At 40.1% G+C, this 23,936-nt stretch overlaps 1 protein-coding gene across 1 annotated transcript in view; it reads left to right on the forward strand.

The window, feature by feature from the left end:
* AIM2 (absent in melanoma 2) overlaps window positions 1-23,936 on the forward strand; it is a 128,096-nt gene that overhangs the window by 100,071 nt on the left and 4,089 nt on the right. The window contains exons 3-4 of the mRNA XM_003795216.3: window positions 13,508-13,789; window positions 22,655-22,785. Of these exons, the coding sequence (XP_003795264.2) occupies window positions 13,528-13,789; window positions 22,655-22,785 (393 nt within the window). The 5' untranslated portion in view covers window positions 13,508-13,527. The remainder of the gene's footprint in view (window positions 1-13,507; window positions 13,790-22,654; window positions 22,786-23,936) is intronic.

The raw sequence follows: 23,936 nt of genomic DNA on the forward strand, positions 1-23,936 counted from the left end.
TGTATCAAGGTGATTGCTTGGCAGAAGTTCTAGAATGAGACATCACCAAATGAGTCTGAACAATTCTTTTCATGATTTTTTTTAAGTATACCTTTTGAAGAAATCTATAAATGGGATATAAAACAGTCTCAGCGTCACAGATTTTCTCCTTGTCAAAACTATTCAGTGCAGTAATTACTGCAGTAACTATTAGATGCTTTCCATTTGCCTATAAGAATTTCAAGGTATAGAACCCAGTTATTAAGTGTTTTTATACATCTCTAAGTAGTTTTCACTAAAATAATTTTGTGACATGTAAATATTTTTGTATTTAATAGAGAAAATCAGTGAAACCAAAAGCTAGTTCTTTGAAAAGATCAATAAAATTGATAAGCCTCTAGCTAATAAAAAAGAAAGAGGACACAAATTATTGTCAGAAATGAGCCTAGGCATGGTGGCTCATGCCTATAATCACAGCACTTTGGGAGGCAGAGGTGGAAGAATACCTTCAGGCTTGGAGATCCAGATAAGCCTGAGCAAAATAGGTTTAGCCCATTGCTACAATAAATAAGTAAATTAGTTGAGCCCACATCAATAGTCCATCTACTTGGGAGGCTGAAGTAGAAAGATTGCTTGAGCCCAGGAGTTCAAGGCTGCAATGAGCTATGATCACTCCCCTGCACTCCATTCAGAGAAAAAAGAACAAATTAGAACAAACCCTGTCTCAAAAAATAAAAAAAAAAAAAATAAGGGAAGAAAGAAATGAAAGAGAAGATGCCACCACTACAGATCCCATGGACATTAAAAGGATAATAAAAGAATATTATGAACAATTGTGTGCCCACAAATTTGATAACATTGATGAAATGGCAGAAAGACACAATCTGCTGGTACTCACACAAGAAGAAATAGACAATGTGAATAGGTCTCTATCAACCAAAGATGTTAGAGCAATAATTAATAATCTTCCCAAATAGAATACAAGTTCACTGGCAAATTCCATCAAACTTTTAAGGAAGAAATTATACCAATTTTCTGTGATATCATTGAGAAGATAGAACAGATGGAATATTTTATAATTCATTTTATGAGGCCAGCATTATGGAATTACCCAAAGCAAACTAAGATGTTATAGGAAAAGGACACTGCATACCAATATGTGTCATAAATATAGATGCAACAATCCTCAACAAAGTATTACCAAATCAAATCCAACAGTATATGAAAAGAATTGCACACCATTACTAGGTGGGGTTTATCCCAGGTATTCAAGGGTGATTCAACCTCAGAACATCAGTTAATGTAACCTTTCAAAACAACAGGCTAAATTAGGAGATCACATAAAATCAGTAGATGCAGAAAAACCACTTGACAAAATCTAACAGTCATTCATGGTAACTCTTAGCAAACTAGGAAAATAGGAAAACTTTCTTGACTTGATAATGAATGTCTACAAAAAGCCTACAGCTGACTTCATACTTAATGATGAAAACTCAAAGTTTTCTCACTAAGATCAGGAACAAGGCAAGGAAGTCTTTCATCTTTTCTTTTTAACATTGTACTGGAAGTCCTGGCTAATGCAACAAGATGAGAAAAGGTAATAAAATGTACAGGGTTTGAAAAGGAAGAAATAACATTATCTTTCTGCACAGATAACATGATCATCTATATAGAATATATGAAAAAAATCAACAAAAAGCTCCTGGATCTAATAAGTGATTACAGCAAGGTTGCAGAATTCAAGATTAATATGCAAAAGTCAATTGCTTTCTTAAAACCAACAACAAACTAGTCAAACTTGAAATGAAAAGCACAATATTATTTACATTAGCATCCCCCCAAATGAAGTACTCGGGTATAAATCTAACAAAATATGTCTAATATTTATATTAGAAAGAGAATAAAGCTCTGACGAAAGAAGTTAAAAAACTAAGAGATATGCCATGTTTATGGATAGGAAGACTCAACATTATTAAGATGTCATTTCATTCCAACTTGATATATGCATTCAGTGTAATCAAACTCCCAACAAGTTATTATGCAGATATTTACAAATTTGTTCTAAATTTTATATGATGAAGCCAAAGACCTAGAGTAGCCAATAGAATTGAAGGAAAAGATTGATACTACCCAACTTCAAGACTTAGTATAAAGCAACACTAACCAAGACAGTGTGAGATTGGCAGAGGAATATACAAGCAAATCAGTGGGACAGAATAGAGAGACCAGGAGCAGGTCCACATAAATACAGTCAAATGATCTTTAACAAAGGAACAAAGGCAATGCAGTGGAGAAAAGATACTTTTATCAACAAATAGTGATGGACAACTGGACGTCCACATGCAAAAACAAAAATGAATTTAGACACAGACTTTCTATCCTTCACACAAATTAAATCTTAATAGATCACAGACCTAGATGTAAAAAGAAAAAAACTATAAAACTCTTGGAAAATATTAATAATGTAGGTGGGAACACCACCTACAACACCAAAGACACGATCTATGAAATAAAGAATTGACAAGCTGTACTCATTCAAATGAAAAAAAAAAACAACTCTGCTTTATCAAAGATACTGTCAAGAAAATAAATAGACAAGCTACAGATGAGAAGAAAATATTTGCAAAACAGATCCGATAAAATACTAGTATCTAAAATGTACACAGAACACTTTTTTTTTTTTTTTTTTTTTGCAGTTTTTGGCTAAGGGCTGTGTTTGAACCCACCACCTCTGGCATGTGGGGCCAGTGCCCTTCTCCTTTGAGCCATAGGTGCAGCCCCTAGTTCACTAATTTTTGACAATATAACCCTTCAGAACAGCCAATCATTTGTCATTAGCAGGGAACAGGAGAGGCAAAGACAGTAAGCATTTCCTACACTAACTTTCTTGAATATTGGCAATGCTTTATATTCTCCGCCCCCGAAAACCCATCAGAAGACACCTTAAACATTTATTGAATATAGAAACATTTATCTGGGTGCACAGGAGTTCTTCTCTTAGACAAAGCTTCTCAAACTCCAAGTCTGATACCTAAAAAGAAAGGACTCGCCCACCTCACGCCTCACTTCAGCATCACCTGTAAATTATTTCCTCTCCTTAAGTTCTAATTCATTTCACCCTTACACTGGGTAAATCCATGTAAATTATAGATTTTAGAAATCTGAGGTAAGGATTCCCAAAATTAGAGGTTTAGGATGGGGGGCATCAAGTTGCAGAAATAAGTTGGATTCCCATCTCCATTTTTAGAGTAAAACAATGTCAGGGGAAAGCCTCGGAGCAAAAAGAGGAAGCCCTGAAGTAAAACAGATAAAGGGATGAGCAACCTGGCAAAGCTCCTCAGTGAAGGCGTCCATGAGAAGGGTCAGTCTTAGAGGAAATGAACACGCCGAGGATGGAAATAGCCGGGATAAAGGTGGAGAAGTGGGAAAGGGGGTTCTGGGCAGGTAGGAAGAAAACCAGCAAGAGCAGATTCTAGAAGCTGGGAGAAGATAATTCTTAAGGAGATAAATGTATCCACCGTGCCACGTTTTTTATATACCAGGTGGGCTGAGAACTGCAGAAGTGGCATAGGATGAGCCATGTGGAGTCTCAGGTGACCGTGACGAGAGCAGTTTTGGTGGAGAATGGTGCAGAAGAAAGTTTAACTGGAGTGTGTGGACAGCAAAGGGGGGATCAAGTAAGACCAACGTTTTTTGCTGTATGAGGCCAGAGAAATGTGATGGGAGCTGAAGGCAGATATGCGGCTGAGAGAAGGACTTTTTCTTTCCTTGCTTTTCTAACATGGGAGAAATTACAGACCGTTTTATGCAAACGAGAATTATCCAGGAGAGGGAAAAATTAGTGATATGGAAGAACAAAAGGAAAATTGCCTCAGCAGGTGAAGCCTTAGATGATTTCTCCTTGGGACACGCCCTGTAAGATAAAGGAAGCACAGCTAGCCTTGCCCCGTGTGGCATCTGCTATGTAGGAATGGTGGCAGCCTTCGTCACTTCAGAATTTCTGAATTCCTCAAGGAATTCAAATTGTGTTAACTTGCTGCCTAAGGCTGACAGCTGTACTGCCAGACAGACACAGACTCAAATCCTGACTCCGCTATTTACTAGCTGTGTGACATCCAGTAAATTACAACCTTCTAAAGGGCCTGTATCCTCAACTGTAGAAATGGGGCAAATGTTACCATCCACATTAATGGGTTCCTGTTAGATGATCCCGTGCAAGTCTAGCACTTAGAGTAACTGCGGAGTGTTACCATTCAGTCCAAATTAGGTGTCAGTATACAGAGCGATGGAAGCAAATATCTAGCAGTGGTATGTTGTGATAAATAACAGTTTTACCTGGGATGGGAGGAGGTGACCTGGGTTTGAGATTGAGATGGGAAGGTCAGTGTGTATCTTTTTAAAAATGTTTCATCGAACATAAATTACATGTCGGCGCCTGTGGCTCAAAGGAGTAGGGCGCCAGCCCCATATGCCAGAGGTGGCGGGTTCAAACCCAGCCCTGGCCAAAAACTGCAAAACAAAAAATAAGTAAATAAATAAAAGATAAATCACAAACTTTACAAAGAAGATGGACATGCCAGGTTTGAGGGAGTGACTTTCCCCGGAGGATGAAAGCACCAGGACAAGGTAAGATGGAGAAATGGTGTGATCTTGAAATTATACCAGAGGGCCCATGGGGGCTAGACCAGGGGCATCATGGGTGGGCCTGGGGCCAGGAAATGAGACGCTTTACTGTGTGAGGAGAGGCATTCTTGGTTACTATATTCCCAAATGCTACGTGGGGCTTACATTAAGTAAATTGGGTCACGGTCTTGGAAGGTAACCTGGGGACCCTGCCACGGAAATGTGGCACAAAGGTCAGTCTTAAAAATAGGCTGGTAGGGAAATCCCAATGGCGATGACACTTTACACCAGCTAAGAGACCAGGGGGCACGGCCAATGTGAGTGGAAGAGACGTAAACCCATCTTTGCGGAGCTGCTGTCCATTTGTTCAGGTTTAAATCCTCGGAGGAGTGACAAGCACACCTGGTCTTTTGTCCGTCTTGTTTTCCTGTGGAGAAACTGTGTTCCTTCTCTCCTCTCTCACCCAACTCCTCCTCGGGGCTCAGATCCATCATGGATCTGCCGCCTTGCCTGCCGCCTTCTCCCCAGGGAGCTTAAACAGCAGGGATGCTTGGGGTGGAGTGGGGCGGGGTGGGGCGGGGCATTTCCAAATAACCCGACCGACCTGGAAAGCTACATAGGCTCTGGCACATCTGGAAAGCCTCACATAGACTTCTGGGAAACAGCTCCCTTCGGCCTCAAGCCCCGAGGCCAGTAGAAATGACAAGCGGAGCTCGCATTGTTTCTGTCTCCCAGTTTTGTTTCTCCCGTGGGCGAAAAGTCGTGTAGAAACTTGTATGTGATTCATGCCACATAGTCACACTGATTTAAAGAAGAAAGTGACCAGGAAGCTGTAAACAAAAAAATGACAGCAGATGACTTATGGATATACTTTATGACTGAGGGGCCTGGGGGATGACCTTGGTCTGGTGATTCATGCCACATAGTCACACTGAGTTAAAGACGGAAGTGACTCAGTGCACAACCTGACAGCAGATGACTTACTGATATGCTCTGTGACTGAAGGACCTGGAGAACGACCTTCTTCTGGTGTTGACAGGTATGCCCATCTCAGAGGGGATCCGAAAGCAGATTACAGTGCTCCTTCCCAGCCAGACGCCGACCCCAACTTCAGAGCTTGAGGGCCTCCTTCCCGCATCTCATCTATCATTCTTTGAATCAACAATTTTGCGCTGCACACCTAATGTGATGTATTAGATTCTGGGAATATACAAGGTAATAAGACAAAGCTCCAGATGTTCAGTGGCTCTGCCAAGATGTGGAAGTAAACATGTAATTTAATAGTTACAGCAGCACACGATGGTAAGTGGCACAATTAAAGCCAGCTCCAGATGCCCTGGGAGCAGAGGAGGAGCTCAGACCCAACTCGGGAACTCAGCCCAGGGCTGTGGGACCTCCTTCGCCTGCTCGGAGGCGCTCTCTCCACTTCTGCCCGTGTCAGTGCAGACAGCTCCTACTCGGGGAGGCTTTCTGACCAGCACGTCCTCTGTCTGTTCCCTACAGGGTCTTTGCACAGACCACCGGCTGACACACTGCACAGTTCACTTTTTCGTTTCTCTCCGACCCCTGCTCCTAAAGCGTAAACCCCACGAGAGCAGGGATTTCCAACTTCTCCCCGTATCCACTTCACCTGATGCAGCGCCGGGCACCTAGACGGTGCTCAGAAAAGATCTGTCAAATGAATGAGTGAAACACACAAGGCTAAACACAACTGAGGAGGCAATAACAAAATATAAGAATGAACGTAGATTGAAAAATGGAAAGTGGATACAAGCAGGATAAGTGACTTATGGGTGAGAGAAAGCCCCCTCCTGAGGGAGACCTCAACAAGAACTAATTATGTTCCCACTATACAAGCCAGAGGGGCTCGGGGATTTGAGGCTCCTGCTTGCATGAAAGGAGCACCAGAGGCAAAGCTGGGAAGGAGCACATTCCCTGAATGGGGGACAGATCCACTCCTGGGCCCCGGGCAGCGAGATGAGTGCTCACCTACCTGCTTCATGTTCCCACACAACTTAATCAGAGAGTTACCCGAAGGGGGATGGGGGCACAAAAGTATGAAAGACAGGCAACATGCTGAAAAAGATGGTTTAACTCACTGTCTGCGTGGAGAAAAGTGACATCCCAAAGCCCTTTGCCCCTGAATCACGAGAGTGCTGGCAGCCAGGTTTATGTTACAACAGAAAACTAGAGCATTTACTGTGTCAAGTGGTCAAGAGGGGGGGAAATCTGATAGCCACTGACATTTGGCTTCCCTGGCAAAAAGGCTCAGGCCCTTTCCTGCTGATCCTTTAATGTGACTAACCTATAAAAACACCGGGTCCACGCACAAAGAATTCAGATCAGCTTGTGTGTATGTATGCTCTGTGCTTTCTTAAATAGGAGTAGGAATAAATCACATTCAGAAGAGCTTCTGTCTTAAAAGACAGAAAAACAAAACCGAAAAAGGAACTAAGAAGAAATCCAGATAAAGCCGAGGGTAGAAGAAAACCTGTCTCTATGGGTATCCGAGAGATACGAGATATGCATCAATTAAACACAAAAACAGGGATCAATGTGAAAACGAACACAGTAACCGAAGGGATTTTAGAGATGTAGTTGCTCAATGTGATAGCAGAAAAAATTTAACAGAGTGGTACGGGGTAAAGCTGAAGAGCTCTTTCGAGAAGAACGCCTAGCAAACACTGACACGGGAAAACAAGAGCAAAAGATAAGAAGTATAAAGGTTTAGGCCAGGAGGAATAATAACCAGCTAATCGGTGTTCAAGCAAGAGCCAAGAAAGGAAAGTTATCAAAAAATAGTACTTGATGAATGAGGGTGCAACACACACAATGGAACACCACTGGGGAGGAGGGGGTTCAGTTTTATGTTTTAGTAAACTTTAGTTTTTAAAGCAATTTTAGGTTCAGAGCAAAACTGAGCTCAAGTACAGAGCTTCTCCGTCTGCACGTTCTCACCAGAGTGGAGCAATTTTACAGCTGATGAACCTACACTAACATCTCCTTGTCAGCCAGAGCTCAAAGCTTACGTTAGGGTTCAGTCTTCATGCTGTACATTCTATGGGTGTGTACAAGTGTATACTGACGTGTGTGTGTGTGTGTGTGTGTAGGTACACACACAGGGTGGCCATAAAGTTCGTGTGCAATTTGCACACACAGAAAAACCTGCAAATAATGTGCCTTTGTGTGTTTTGATAACCATGCAGCTTCCACACAAACTTTATGGCCACCCTGTAGATTTAAGGTTCTTCCATGATTTTTCATGGCGTCCTAGCTCATTTCTTTTTAGTACTGAATAAATATTCACTGCCTGAATTTACCACAGTGTAACCGTTCACCTACTGAAGAACATTCTTGTCACTCCCAAGTTTTGACAATTATAAATAAAGCTGCCGTAAACATCCATGTGCAGGTTTTTGTGAGGACATTAAGTTTTCACCTTCTTCAGGTAGATACCGAGGTGTGTGATTGCTGTATAGTACAGCGAGCTTACTTATAGCTTTTTCAGAAACCACCAAAATCTCCTAAAGGCTGTAACATTTTGCATTCCCACCAGCAATGAACGACAGCACCGGCCGCTCCACATCTTTGCCAGAATGTGGTGTTGTCGGTGTTCCGGATTCTGAGCAGCTAGACGTGAATCGGTATCTCATTTTAAAAATGTGCATTTTTGTGGTGATATATGATAGGAAGCATTATTTTTATATATTTGTTTGTCATTTGTATATATTTTTTGGTGAGGTATCTATTAAGCTATTTGGCCCATTTTTAATAAGGTTCTTGGTTTTCTTATTGTTGAATTTTAAGAGTTCTGTGTAGGGCGGCACCTGTAGCTAAAAGGAGTAGGACGCTGGCCCCATATGCTGGAGGTGGTGGGTTCAAACTCAGCCCTGGCCAAAAACTGCAAAAAAAAAAAAAAAAAAAAAGTGTTCTGTGTATATTTTAGGTACTAGTATTTTATCAGATCTGTTTTGCAAATATTTTCTTCTCATCTGGAGCTTGTCTATTTATTTTCTTGACAGTATCTTTGATAAAGCAGAGTTTTTTTTTTCATTTGAATGAATACAGCTTATCAATTCTTTATTTCATGGATAATAAGTTCACCTGGGAATTCTTGTTTGGTGATCACCAGGTGGCAAATCAAAGATGTGATTTCTTTGAGAACAGGTATCTATGTCCTCCAGAGGGCTTAGACAGGCGTCCTCAAACTATGGCCCATGGGCCACCTGCGGCCCACTGAGGACATTTATCCGGCCTGCCTGGTGTTTTTGCCGCCCCTGCCTGTCCTGCTTAGCAGCCGACTCGTCCCGAGGCCCTCAGTCTGGCCCTTCAGTGGTCTGAGGGACAGTGAACTGGCCCCCTGTTTATAAAGTTTGAGGACCCCTGGCTTAGAATATGGCAAGTTATTGCTTCTTAGCTTCATGCTGGTCATTTAAGTGGTGTGTGATTGTGTAATTGCAAACCATGAGGGCTGTCCAGAAAGGGTCCAGACATTGCTAATAGAGTTTTTCATGGTACATCCATGGATACTTTTGCAGACAGCCCTCATAGATTGAGATAGCTAACATAAAATTACTTTCAGATTAAAGATGGGAAAAAATAATGACTTATAGCAGAAACTCCTTGAGATAAACTCCACGAGGGATTGGGTGTCAGCTCACTTTAGACATTCACAAAAGTCACGTGCTTTGAGTTTCCCTGCAGCACACCATGGGTTGCTTCTTCTTAGACCCTGCGTTAGTTGATGCAATGGGAGAAAAGGATGTTGGATCACTTCCTCCAGGGATAGAAGTTTCTATGTTCCTTACCTTGAATACATATTGACATAAAGCCCTCAAATTTTAAGATGTCTTCTCAACCTGTCTCTCCTTTGAAATTATTTTTAAGTAGAGGTGTGACTTGTGCCTAATGATTTGTTCTTGGTATCATCTCTGGTCTTCCAGGCTTACAAATCCCTGTTGGACAATAATATACAGTGAGGAGATTTATTTTTTCCAGGTTAAACAACTCTGGCCCTTAATTAATCAAAAGAATGGATTCAGTAGAGCCGAGAAAGTTGAGATGCCCAGGGCTAGCAGCTTAGAGAGTTGATTCAATGAATATTTATTGAACAAATGTTTATTGAATACCTGTTGTGTTCCAGATACTATTCTAGGAGGTAGAAGTGCAGCAATGAACAACAACGTCCTTGCCCACAGGCATTCCCATTCCAGTTGAGAGTAATAAAAAATAAATGAGCAGCAATAGAGTATATACTGTAATGCTATGTAGATCAGTGCCAGGAAGAAAAGAAGACCGTGTACGGTAATAGAGAGGAATGGATTACCTGGTATTTTATAAAATGCGCCAGCCAAGATTGAGCTGAAAAGGGGACAACTGAGCAGAAGTCGATAGGTTGAGCACCAAGTTATACAGATATTCAGGGTGAAGAGAGAGAAATGATTTAAGAAAAGCAAATAGTAAACGTTAATATTGGAATTTTAAGAGTTTTAAGTATTTGAAGAGTGGGTACCTTCCCAGTCATAGTCAAAATATCAGGCTTTAAAACAAAAAGAAAAACCCAACAGACAATCATCCCACACTCTGAATAAGAAAGCAGTTAACTGGCGTAAGAAAGAACAGAGGGCCTGGATTCAGAACACCTGAGTTCAGGCCTCTGCGTTGCCTTTTACCAGCACTGGCCTCAGGTGAGTTATCACATCTAAGACCTCATTTAACCTGTAATCACTGGGAGAGGATAATAAATACTCTGGTGTGGAAACTGGTGCGTCAGGCACACCGTGCTGGGTCCTCACACCCAGAGGCAGGTCTAATAGTGAATAATGATCAGTAGTGAATAAGGATCTTCACTATTCAGAGGTAATTATGTGCTTCTGATCAATTAATTTCCCTTCCACTTTCAAGGTGCCCTGTGCAAGCACTTTGTAAAGTCTAAGATGCTATCGGTGCTCAGTTGACACAGGGTACTGTTGCTGGACCGTGGTGTTCATCTGCCTCTCACCCACACCCATCACCAGAGAAGGGGATGAGAGATCAACAGCTTCACTTTATTTACAGAAACGCCAGCAATTCCAGAGAACAGCGAGGATATCTCCTCAAAGAGCTGCCCTGCTTTCCTGTTTCCTTTGCCAGCTGTGTACTTTCACAGCGAGGGCTAACTGGCAATGTTATCAAGCGCCACAACGTCCATTAGGCAGATCCCCTTCCCCCATAGATTTCAAGGTTATGAAACATCTTCCTGTTTTCAAAAGTGGCTATATCCTCAAGTCATTTCTATTCTGGACTAAATTCATGGAGTCAACACTTTACACTCTCCCTGGTGCCCTTAGTGCATTGGGTCCTTGACCAGCTCTGGGTCCTTGCCTAGCACCTTGGGCCTTGGTGCATCTGGTCTTCTAACTTTATCTATGACGGAGGTCTTGTAAGGGAATAAGCAAGTCCAGGTGGCAGCACATGGGCCCGTCTGGCCCTGCCAGGGCCTGCCCAGCAGTGCCCTGTATTTAATGGCTATTTTGAATAACAGTGGCTGCCATCATTGCAGCATGGCATATACCAAACTATAGTATGATCATGAAGTCACTAAACAGACCTGAATACATTTTCTCTGGGCATAAGCTTTATCTTTTAATAAGTAAGCAGGTATTATGGTGTAAGATACAAATTTTACATTTATAAGATCAAAACAAAATTTTAGAGAAATAGCTAAGTCTTCATTTTTTATATGTAAAATGTGATTGTTATTATATTAAAATATATTGTTATTATATAAAAAGATTAGTTCTTAGATGGACAAATAGAAAGCATGCCAACCGGACTGTTTATCCCATTACAGACGCTTAGCAAATGTCACTTTCCTTCCTCAGTAGGACTAGGACAATTGGGTGGCTTTGTTATTCTAAGTATTTCAAATGGCTTCATTATTTTAAAAATGGTATTGATAATAGTTCTAGTCTTCACTTATTAACTCTCCATATGTAAATAGTTGTTAATAAATTCTAAATTTTTGCTGTTGATATAGTCTTATAATTTGTATAGGCAAATAAGACCATATTAACAGCAAAAATTTAGAATTTATTAACATTGACTTGGCTGATGGGGGTATTCAAACTCCCCTGAAATTCACAATCAGTTACTTTCAGATCATAAACATTCTCTTTTTGTTCTTCGGCTTATTTCCCCCACCTTCCATGTCACTCTTCCGGAAGTCACGAATTACTCATAACATCAAACTAGTAATTAACTTCTTTTATGTTTATTGGATATTTGAATAAGTTGCTCTTTCATAACTTCTTCCTATTTTTCAGGAAGACAGTTTTTTTTTTCTATTGATACACGTTTTTCTATCTATTATGAAAGGACAACCAGTTGAAACAGTGAAAATAAGAAGCAAAAACTGAGATGCTATCTGCAATGTTTACAACTGGTTGTCCTTTCATAGTAGAAAAACGTGTACAGTAGAAAAAAAATTGTGTTTTTGAAAGACAGTGACATCATTACAATTACTCTTTAGACATTCAGTCCCGCTAGATATACATTTTGTATATGATGACAGATAAAGATCCAGTATTATTTTTTACAAATGTTTTCATTTGTCTGTTTTAATAGTTGGCCATCCTTTTCTTGTAATTTACGTTGCCACTTTAATTTATATGTGGTTCTATTTCCACACTCTATTTATTAGTTGATTTCTCTCTCTGCCACTATCATATTGTTATAACTATTATGCATTTATTATATATTAATATTAAGCATTGACACATAATAGAGGTTGTGATTTCTAACAAACATTCTCAGCTTGTTTTGTTTCTGTCTTTAGTTTTTTTTACTTCGGTTATAGGACCACCCTGATAAATTCTACAGAAAGCCCTTTGAGATTTTGCCTGGAGTTTATAGATTAATATATCAAAGTTGTCGCTTTCATTTTGTTGACTCTTTTAATTTAAAAATCACATATATACTTAATTAGGGCTTTTAAGTGTTCCAATACATTTTTAAAATGTTCTATTTAAAGCCCTTAAATTATCTTTTATTAGATGTTCTTAAATACTTTGTAGTTTCATTATTATTGGAAAGTGTATTTTTTTATTCAATACTTTTTCTCTTGGAGTGTTACTGAAATAAAGAAATGGCTTTATATACAGTCTTATGTTTAGAAATATTATTGAATTATTTTTAATATTTGCCATACTGGTTTGGATATTATACATAGATGGTCACGTTACACAGTGTGGTATTGGCAACAAGATGGAGAAATAGATTAATGGGCAGCATAAAAACTCGAGAATAGGTCCACTAAGATTGGAAAACTAATTTTCAACAAAGGCACAAAAGCAAGTCTTTAAAGAAACAATGGTCTTTTTAATGTAGGATTCTAGGGAAAAGCATATGCTTGTGAAAAAAAAAGAACTGCATTATACATCCCCCCATACATAAAATAAGGTAAAATAAATCATAGAACAGAAAATGTAAAAAGATATAAAATTTCTAAAGGATAACACAGGAGAAAATCTAATCTTGAGATCGGAAAGATTTCTTAACTATGACATCAAAAGCATGTCCATGAAAGAACAAATTGATTAATTGTACTTCATTGGTATATGTATACGCCAAAAAATGATCCAAGTATATGCTTCAAGTATATGCACTGTGTTGTATTTGTGTCCCAATCACTCTGTTTTAGAGATAACAAGAGAATCTGTCCTGTTTTCTGAGAATTCCAGAGGCACCACGTACCCTATGAAGACATGCTTCCCAAGAGCAGTGCCCATCTTCACGAAAGGGTCTTGTTCTGTTTCATTGAAATCTCTTTCATTGTACTGAAAACATTGTGTTTACATTCCCTTTAAATTAACAACTCACTTTGTTTTCTTTGGTTTTTAATCTTGTATGTTTTGATTTCTTCTAGGCTGATCCCAAAGTTGTGAGATGGAGAATAAATATAAGGAAATCCTGTTGCTGAAAGGCTTGGATCTCATTACCCAGGAGGAACTGGATAGGTTTAAGTTCTTTGTTCCAGACGAGTTCAGTATCCCTAGGGGCAAACTAGAAACTGCAAGCAGGACAGAGGTAGCTACCTTGATGATTCATAATGCCGGTGTGGTGCCTGCGGTGATGAAGACCATTTGTATTTTGCAGAAGTTGAATTACATGAATGTGGCAAAATGTCTTCAGGACGAAAAGGAGAAAGGTACTGTGAGAAGACCAAACCTGCCCAGTGCTTCTCTCTGCCCAGCCTGGGCCTTTCCCTTCCTGGCATCAGTGGCAGAAGGCCCCTAGGGCATCTTGCTGGAATTTGTTTGCTAATTTAGTGCACCTGCGTCTCTGTCCTCTTCTCCGGAGCATCACTTCTAGGAGTCTATGTTAGAAATTCCTCAGATCTATTCCAGCCTTGGTTTCCCATCTCTCCCTCCAGCCCTTAGGGCCACCACTTACAATATCCTCTTTCCGCTTTTCCCGTTTTTGCCTCCAGTCTACTTGCAGTAAACATGGACAGAGACTTTCAACGTTAATTTCTCAAAACCCCATTCACACAGTAGGTATTGCTCTCACATTTTATCAAAGCTTTGAAAATGACATAATCATAGCACTAGACAATCGAGACTGGGATGTCAGGGACCTTTGCTGTTTCACTCAATCTGTCCATTCCTCTTCTTTCCCCAGATAATCCTTTCTCCAGGAGACAAGCCTCTCTAAGTCAGGTGTTCTTTCTCCTGCTCTCTCTCCAACATAAGTGGCAATATAAATTTCCTATCACTCACAGACTGTTTTTTACATTATTCAGTAAATCACTGATCATCTCTCTCTAAAGTATCTACATTGGATTTGAATTCCTGAGTTTGTTTCCTGAGAGTATTGGACATCTCCTGGCTTTAAATGCCTAAAAAATAGCAAGGAAGAATCTCACGCAATGACTCTCCCAAATGCAACAGTTTGGGGACTTAAGTACAACTCCATTTGACCACAGCCTTTTTTATACAGTTATAACAGCTTTTTTTTCTTCAAGAGACAAAATCTTACTCCTCTGTCATGTCAAGATCTTACTCCTCTGTCATGTGTGGGCTAGAGTGCAGTGGCATCATCATAGATAGCTCACTGTAACCTCAAACTCCTGGGTTGGGCTCAAGTGAGTCTCCTGCCTCAGGCCCCAGCAACTGGGACTACAGGCGTGCACTAGCACGCCAGGTGGATTTTTCTATGCTTTGTAGAGACTCTTGCTCAGTCTGGTATCAACTCTTGGTCTCGCAAAGTGCTGGAATCACGGTTGTGAACCTTACACCTGGAGCCAAAACAACTTTTTAAGTAGTGTGTGTGCACGCACACACACACAACACCGATGACATGTTCTCTTATGCATTATTTCTTTGAAGGCTAAATGAGACCATGTAAGGATGCTATAAACAGCATAATTCTATACAGACATAAGCAGTTGCGTAGTATTGAAAGCACTGTAGAGAGAAGACTGGTTGTATCACGCATTTTATTTTCCCAATATATCTGGTTAGAAGGTGTAGTAGTTCTAGGCTATGGCCATTAGATGGCAGCAACTACACATAATTGGGTCCCAGTAACCCACTACCCTGTTTCTCTGATCTGGGCCAAGAGACAGGAATCTAGAAACTGTTGGCAAACAGATGGAAGATATTTGCCTCTTATGTTCTCCTCAGATGGAGAATGTATTCTTCTTTTGACCGGGATAACACCAAATTCCTCCTATTGTAATCTTTCCCCCATTTGCTGTTCTAATAATCCTGGGAGTTTATTACCTGTTCAGCTGAAAATGATCCAATCTGAAACCAGGTTGGAAATTCAAGGATGACCGGCAGCTGTGTGCAGTGTACAAGAAGTCAGTCAAGTTCCTTAATAGCTTCAGAAGTCCATCCAAGGCCGTACTTAGCCCTCCTTTGAATGCAGAAAGTTTATTTGTGCCCCATTCTAAGTAATAGATGGGAAGCCAGGTTTGGGTTTGTTTCATCTGTCAGCCTCTGTTGACTGCTCCTTCTTCATAGCCGTGCAAAGTGCCACGGGCTGCTCACCCCGGGGAAGGTGGAGGAGATTTGGAGAAAACTTTAAGGAAGACAGAGGCAGTAATCAGTAGATGAAAGAGGGTTTTGTGGGAAGAGAGATAAAAAAAATATGAAGACCCTTAAGCCTGGAAAAAGGAAGCTGAGAGAAAATGTGATCAAAGTCTACACAATTCTTGTAAGAGTAAAATGAGTTGAAGATGGTAAATGACATAGGTGACAAAATCTGTCCCTGATTATTCAGGAGAGGGGAGCTCTATGGGGGCAGGCATGTTCTTCCATAAATTTGTCTTTGGTACCACTATGTGTGAGACGGGGAACGGTTGCTGTGATGTGGTGGAGGGATATGTTGATTCCCTCAGCCTCGCTAAATCCTACTTTCTCCCCTGTACTGACAACATAGAAGGGAGACTTTATTTTTTCATGTTTCCCTCAATCACTAGTTTCATGGAACCTACATGCTATTAAAGCTTTGTTTAACTTCGTCTTAGAACAGAGGTCTCTGTATAGTATCTCTGACAGAGAGTCAACCTCTCTGTGCTCTTTAAAGGGTCTTACAGAGAACCTGCTACCTCAAAGACAGCCAAATCCACTCTCAGTTCTAAGTAAATCATTCTACTTTCTGATAAAATCAAGGCGATTTGCCTTGATCGAGTTCTACCAGAGATTATATCCTAATAATTTCTCATGTTCTCTTCTGTCTGAGAGTTGAGAATTCAATTCTGACTTTAAGAATTGAACATGACCATCTTGTTGCATGGTCTTTTTAAAATCAGAACTAGAACTTGCCTTTTTATAATAAAATATAACCTGACTCTATGGGGAGCCAACCCAGGCTGCACCCTGCATTGTGGTGGCACCCATGAGGAACCAGGTCATCTATCCTCTATATATCTATTCAGTAAATTTCTACTGAATAACTAACAGGTACAATTCTTTTAGGTTCTGATGATAGAAAAAGGTGTAAGAAACAAATTGAACTTTTGCAGAGCTTACATGCTAATGCAGGAGTTTATTTTTGCAAAAAGCAAATAAATAAATGAAATAAACTGAGATAAGTGCTCTGATTGGAACGCTGTATATTTGTTGAAATATAAAGTACTTTGTGTCTGGCTTCTGGAAAGGAAGGTGGTTCATCGAGGGTATGTGTTGAGAGAGTCTTAACATAAGCCATGAGTAAGAACTAGTATTGTTCAGGAGAGCCCTTCCTAGGGAGATGACCCTGGACCTAAGCTCTGGAAAATGCAGTTAAACATGTCTTCCGTCAGAGGGGCACTGCATGAAGGGGCCCTACTGCAGCAGTTGTTGACTTGCATAAGGACTTGGGAGAATAGCTCAAGGGCAGCATGACAGCCCTTTGACCGAAAGGCAATGCACGGCCTTATGATTAGAAGTATGTGTTTTAAAAGAAGTCAGAAGTGATCAAAAGTTTCAAGCAGGAGAGGAATACCAAATTTACAATTTGAAGTGATCCCTCTGGATTCTGGATTTGGAGGGGCTGCTTTGGCTACGGGGAGAGTAACTATTGCCACAGATCCGGCAGAGGTAATAGGAGCTTTGATTAGCTTATAAAAGTGGAAATGCAGGGAAATAGATCAAATGAAAATTTGGGAGGAAGAAGCATAAAGATGGTGATGGATTGAAGATGGAAGTTTAATGAATAGGCATTGTCAAGAAGGGTACTTTGATTTCCGTCAAATAATCAAGGTTTTATGAGTGAAATATACATACGTGGGTTGTACACATGCATATACACATGTTACATACTTGATACATATATCCATATGTAGATATCTGGATATTACTTTTTACTGGGGTATATCATAGATATAGAAAACACGCAGAATTGAAGAGTAGAGCTCAGCACATTGTCAAAACCTAAACAGACCATGGTGCACAACCATCTTGGTTCATAAATGGCATCTTTTTAGCACCCCTGAAGTTCCTTGTGTGCCCCTCCAAAACTCATTCTTACAGAGAGCTCTTATCTTGAATGCTAACACCACCGATACACTGGACCTGCTTTTACACATGAAAGAAATGATATGATACAAGGTACTTTGTGTCTGGCTTCCTTTATTCAAATGGTATTAGTGAATTCCACCTGTGTTGTATTTTGTAGCAGTGGTTTATTCATTGTCACTACTGTATAATATTCTATTTAATATACAGTTTATACATACACACACCATACACACACATACACAGAGGGAAGGAGGAAGAGAGAAAGTGTGTGTGTCACAGTGAGTTCACTGGATAAGTTGTTTTTTTTTTTTAAGACAGAGTCTCACTTTGTCACCTTTGATAGAGTGCTGTGGTGTTATAGCTCACAGCAACCTCAAACTCTTGGGCTCAAGTGATTCTCTTGCCTTAGCTTCCCAAGTAGCTGGAACTATAGGCGTTCACACAATGCCTGGCCTTTTTTTCTTTTGAGACAAGGTCTTGCTCTAGCTCAGGCTGCTTTCAAACTTGTGAGCTCAGGTGATCCACCGACCTTCGCCTCCCAGAGTGCTGGGATTACAGGTGTGAGTCACCACGCCTGGACAACTTTATAATTGTTATTTGAGTCATTTGAGGCCATTGTGAATAATGCTCCTGTGACCGTTTGTGTACCTGTGAGCATCATGTCCGTGGGCATGCCTGTGTGAGTTTGCTCCTCTTGGCTATCCACCTGTGAATGGAATACTGGATGTTAAGGTAGGTAGATACTGAATTTTAATAGCGACCCAAACTGTTTTCCAAGTGATGTACCAATTTGAGAATTCCATTTCACAGTTTTTGTAAAAAAAAATCAGACTCATTTAAAAAAATGAGCAATTCATGAAGATATCTTGATATGACTTTAATATTCATTTCTCTGATAACTTTTGATTGCTCTCCATATGTTTATATGTTTATTGATCATTTGAATATCTTATTTTATAAAGTGATCATTCATGTTTTTCCTACTTACCTGGTAGTTTTCATACATTTAAAAAATGTGCTTACGGGAATTGTTTATATTTTAGATACTAGTACTTTTATGCATACAAATAAAGTGTCAGAAAGTAAACCTGTTGAAGTACACCATTATCTCAGTCAACAATTGGAAATTTATATACTTTTATGTCAATCTGTGATTTGCTTTTGCTCACCTGTAATTCTATTTTTGATTAATATTGTAGTATGTTGTAGAAAAGGCTATAAAAAAGTTATAGAGTTAAAAAGAGGCTATAAAAAAAGTTATAGCCTTTTCTACAACATTCTACAGTATTAATCAAAAATAGAATTAAGGGTGAGCAAAAGCAAACCACAGATTGACATAAAAGTATATAAATTTCCAATTGTGGTATATGTATACCATGGAATACTATGTAGCCTTAAAAAAGATGGAGCCTTTGCCTCTTTTATGTTTACATGGATGGACCTGGAACATATTCTCCTAAGTATCTCAAGAATGAAGGAAAAAGTATCCAATGTTCTCAGTACTTCTATTTAACCAACTTATATTTACTCACACTTTCTTATGAAAGATAGAACACAACTGTAGCCCAAGATGAAGGAGAGAAGTGGAGTGGGAAGGGAGGGGAGGGAGGTAGTTTGATAGAGGGTAAAAGGCTGCACCCCACCTATGGAGCATATTATAAGGGTACAAATCAAATCTGTCAAGTGTAGAACACAAATGTCTTAACACAATAATCAAGGAAATGAGGCGAAAGCTATGTTGATTGGTTTGATGTAACCATGTCAGATTGTATAGAAAAACAACACATTTTACCCCACACGTGCACAAATGTATTCATGATCTATGGGTATATGACTTAATAAAAAAATTGCCTTATACTCCACTATTACAATACTCGAGTATTCTGAATATGACTATGTGTGAATTTGAATTGTACTATTAAGTTTTGTACTTTTATGTTTTATTGATGATTAGTTGTCTTTTATTTTAGCTTAAAGAACTCTTGTTAGCAATTTCTATAAGGTAATCCTAGTGGTAATGAAGTCTCTTAGCTTTTGTTGTCAGAGAGAAAATTATTTCTCACTCATTTCTGAAGGACGGCTTTGCTGGGTGAGTTATTGTTATGCAGGTTCCCCCCACCTTCAGGACTTTGAAAATATCATCCTATTCTCCCTTGGCCTGCAAAGTTTTTGCTGAGAAATCCTTTGATATATTGGTACTCCCTTGTATGTGATATACTTTTCATCTCTCACTTTTTTCAGAATTCTTTCTTTCTTTCTGAATTTTGATAGTTTGATTATGATGTGTCTGGTGAACTACGTTTTAGGTGGACTTTGATCAACACCTCTGAGCTTTCTGTGTCTGGATTTTGGAATCTTTCTCCAGATTTGGGAATAATTCAGCCATCATTTCTGTTAATTTGATTTCTGGCCCTTTCTCTCTCTCTTGCTCTGAAAAGTCTATCTTTTAAAAGTTAGTTTTCTTGATGATGTAACATAATTCTCATAAGCCACCTTCATTCTTTTGTCTTTTTGTGATAATTTCAAATGTCCTGTTTTTTTGTTTTTGTTTTTGAGACAGAGTCTCCCTTTGTCAGCCTCGGTAGAGTGCCCTGAGTGCATAACAACCTTAACCTCTTGAGCACGAGTGATTCTTTTGCCTCAGCATCCCAAGTAGCTAGGACTACAGGTGCCTGCCACAATACCCAGCTCAAATGCTCTATTTTTGATCTCACTGACTCTTTCTTCTGCTTAATTAAGTCTACTGTTGAAGCTTACTATTACATTTTTAAGTTTAGTTATTCTTTATTGCTAGTATTTCATTTTTTAAACTCTATTTTTATATAACTTCTCGCTTTAGTTATGAATTATTTTCCAAGTTTCATTTAATTGTTCATTTTTTTTCATAGTTTTCTGAACTTTGAAATGATTATTTTGAATGTTTTGTTAGTAATTTCATAGATCTCCATTTCTTTAGCGTCCATGATTGGACTAGTAGTTCCTTTTGGTGGTGTCCTGTTTCCCCAATTCTTTGTAACTCTTGTATCTTTGCACAAGCAGCCACCTCTTCTGGTCTTTGTAGGTGTTCTACGATGGGGATAGATTTTTGCTATTTAGTCTAGACTGGGATTTTGCAAGGGCCATTTGGTACTGACCATGTGAAAACACACCTTGCCGTCAGGTTCTCTAGCTGGGCTGGTCTCCTGCCTGTGCTCTGAGGTCAAGTCAGGCTGCTGGCTGTGTTCTGGGGTCTGACGAGATCACTGGATGGAATCTAGAGTTAGGCAGAGCTACTGGCTTGGCTCTGTGATCACCTTTGATTAGACTGTGTTGCTGACAATATTCCTTAGTGAAACAGTAACTGCTATTTGGAATCTGTATTTGGGCACAGCTAGAGGCTGGTTTCTTAGGTTAACCAAGGTTGCTATTGTCACTGTTCAGCTATTTGAAATGGTCAAACCACAGGCTATGTCCACAAATATATATGGTCCAGGGCTTGCCTCCTTGTCCAGGTGGAACTTCAGGCCAGGATCCAAAGCTAGGTGGAGTCATTGAGTGTCCAGTAATGGAGTATTAGATGCTTTGGTGCAAACATGCAGGTACGCAGGCTTGCTCCTGATTTGGGGAAGCTTTATTTAGAGCACCAAGGCTGGATGAGTCACCCACACAGTTGCTTGTGTCTAGCAAGACCAGATGCTCTTCTCTGTAGATATTTGTAGAAGGGGACTTGCCTCCAGCCTGAGGTAGCCTATGCAGAACTCCAAGGTTGTGTGTGGGGAGGTCACCATTCAGCCTTTGGGTCTGGAGGGAGAGATGTTCCACTCTGCATCTAAGTGTGGATATTCACTTGCTTCTTGGTCTGGGGAAGTCTTAAGCAGTGCTCCAAAGCTGGATGGGATTATCACATAGCTGCTGGCGTTGATTTGGGCAAGGTACTCCCTTCCACAGATTCATATGGAGTGCACTTGCCTCCTAGCCTACAGAAACTTTAAATAGAGCACCAAGGCAGGATGGGGAAGCTGGATAGTAACTTGAGCCTGACAGACCTGTTAACTGTGCTTCCTGCAAAACAATACTGTCGAATGGTCTCTCGGGTTGGGGGCCACCACTGGACAGAATGCAGGGCACTACCAATATCTATGTGCTGGTTGCTATGAGACCTACCCTGTCTTTTGTTTTTAACTGACTTCAGGTTGTCTAGCCCTGCCAATACCCCCATGTCCTCTGTGTGGCAAGAAAGAAGTGGGCCTTCTACAAAGCATTCTAGAATGTGGGGGATGCTGAATATCCACCCCCAGCTCTCCTTTCTCCCAGTAAAAACCAGTGGCCAACTGGAATCTTCTCTGAGTATCTCTATGCTAGCTGTGAGGAAGGCTAGCCCAGGAAAAGTGAAACCGTGCCTCTTACACTTTTGTCTTACTCTGTTTTGTTTTACTATAAAAGAATACCTGAGATTGGGTAATTGATAAAGGTTTATTTAACTCACAGTTCTGTGGGTTGAGAGATTCAAGGGCATGTCCATGACTTCTGAAGAGGTTTTTTCAGTCCGTGTCTCAGCATGGTCGAGGTTAGGCTATGTGTGAAGAAGAGAGAACTTGAGCAGTGTCTTGGCTTTGTAACAGCCCACTATTGTGGGAACTAATTCATTCCCACAAGAACTAATCCAGCCTTGTGAGAGAGACAGCACCACCCATTCATGAGGGATCCACCCCATAACCCAAACTCCTCCTGCTAGGTCTCACCTCCCAACACGTCACACTGGGGACCAAACTTCCACATGAGTTTTAGTGGGGGACAGACAACCTATATCCAAGCCATAGCTCCTTCTGGTGTGGCTTTTTTCAGTTCTGTGGGTTTAGAGAGTATCTAACACTGACATTCAAGTTCCGAGGTATTGGCAAATGTGTTCTGGTTGTGAGTGGCTGCCAGCTCATTTTCAGTAAGGGAGACTGGAGCTGGGGGACCTCTATGCTACCCTCCTGCTGGTATCACTCCTCTTATTTGCTTCTCAAAAGATAATGATATTTCAGTTTCTTAGCCACTTTTGTTCATCTCTTAAGGGTTTATGTGTCTTTGTTTTTAATCAGTTGACAAGGAATACAAATCAACCAAAAAACCAAAGACTACTCAAACTGGAATTGGTCCTGTCACCTCTGCGGAAGTCAGAAATGAGGTCTTGGCACAATGTGCTGCACCAGACGTCTCTCCTCTCATCAAGGTAGGATGGAGCAAGTGGAATGGCCTTGCTCCTTGTAAGAGCAGCCTCTGGTCAGTATCTCCTTCATCTTCCACATTGGGGCCTGTGTTCTCTATCTCATGTGTGTAAGTAAGGAAAATAAGGCAACAATGTGAAGAGTGTGTCTGGGTAACAAAAAGAGAAATCACCTCAGACTTAGCAGATCAAACACCTGCTGAGCTTTCAAGCTGGATGCTTTAATGCTTGGTTACATGCTGGATTCAATTAGGAGAAAATGCTGAAAAAGAGTTATTTTCAGAAAGTATGTTTTAGAGCCCTTCTGGTATGAATATCTCTGAGGAAATGAAAGGAATAGGAGCAGAAGAATTGCAAGTCCAGTTTAGTTGCAGCAGAGACCCCACCAGTTGCTCAGTAGCTGACAAGGTCTTTCAGGATTGCGGTGAGTTGGCTGGAGGGGGAAGCCGTTTATAGACCTGTGTTGACCAAGTTAAGTCGGACCTGTTTACCTGAGAAGGAAATGCTTAGTCCTAGGGGAGCAGAGGATGACACCTAAGAGTCCCACCGCAGAATCCGCTGCGCACAATCAATTTCATTTCCTGCGAAGTAGGTGTTATGCCATTTTATAAGTGTGTCAGCGATAGAAAATGATTATATGTACTCCATTCTCTTTGTTTAGAACAGCTACTTTCTCTGGGCTCGGTCCACAAATGTCTAGATTTGTTAGTGAAACAAAAGTATCTATCTAGTGAATTTGCATGTGATTTAATTGTTTATGTAAAAAGTAACATATTATATATCCTGTTCAGGACCTTACCCTTTATTTAATCAATTATAACAGTTTATTACATTATTCCTCAAAAGCATTTTAAAAATTTACATAGTGATCTATTAGGTGACTATACCAGATTTTATTTAACTGAATTCCTTTTGGAATATTTAAATTATTTCAAATTTTATATTTATAGGTAACAGGATATAATTCTTTTATGTAAACCTTAACACATAACTCATTATCCGTAACTAAGGGTAAATTCATAAAAGTAGAATTCTCCTTTTTACTTCCCCCTTTAACTCACTTGTAGGATCTCTGACCTGAGTTTTCCCCTTTACAGATTTAACGTAATTCATACTCTTATGATGCACGGGGTCTCACAGGGATGTGGGAGACTCTA

The sequence above is a fragment of the Otolemur garnettii genome, unplaced genomic scaffold, assembly GCF_000181295.1.
Source record: "Otolemur garnettii isolate 467f Iridium unplaced genomic scaffold, OtoGar3 scaffold00091, whole genome shotgun sequence".
Lineage (NCBI taxonomy): Eukaryota > Metazoa > Chordata > Mammalia > Primates > Galagidae > Otolemur > Otolemur garnettii.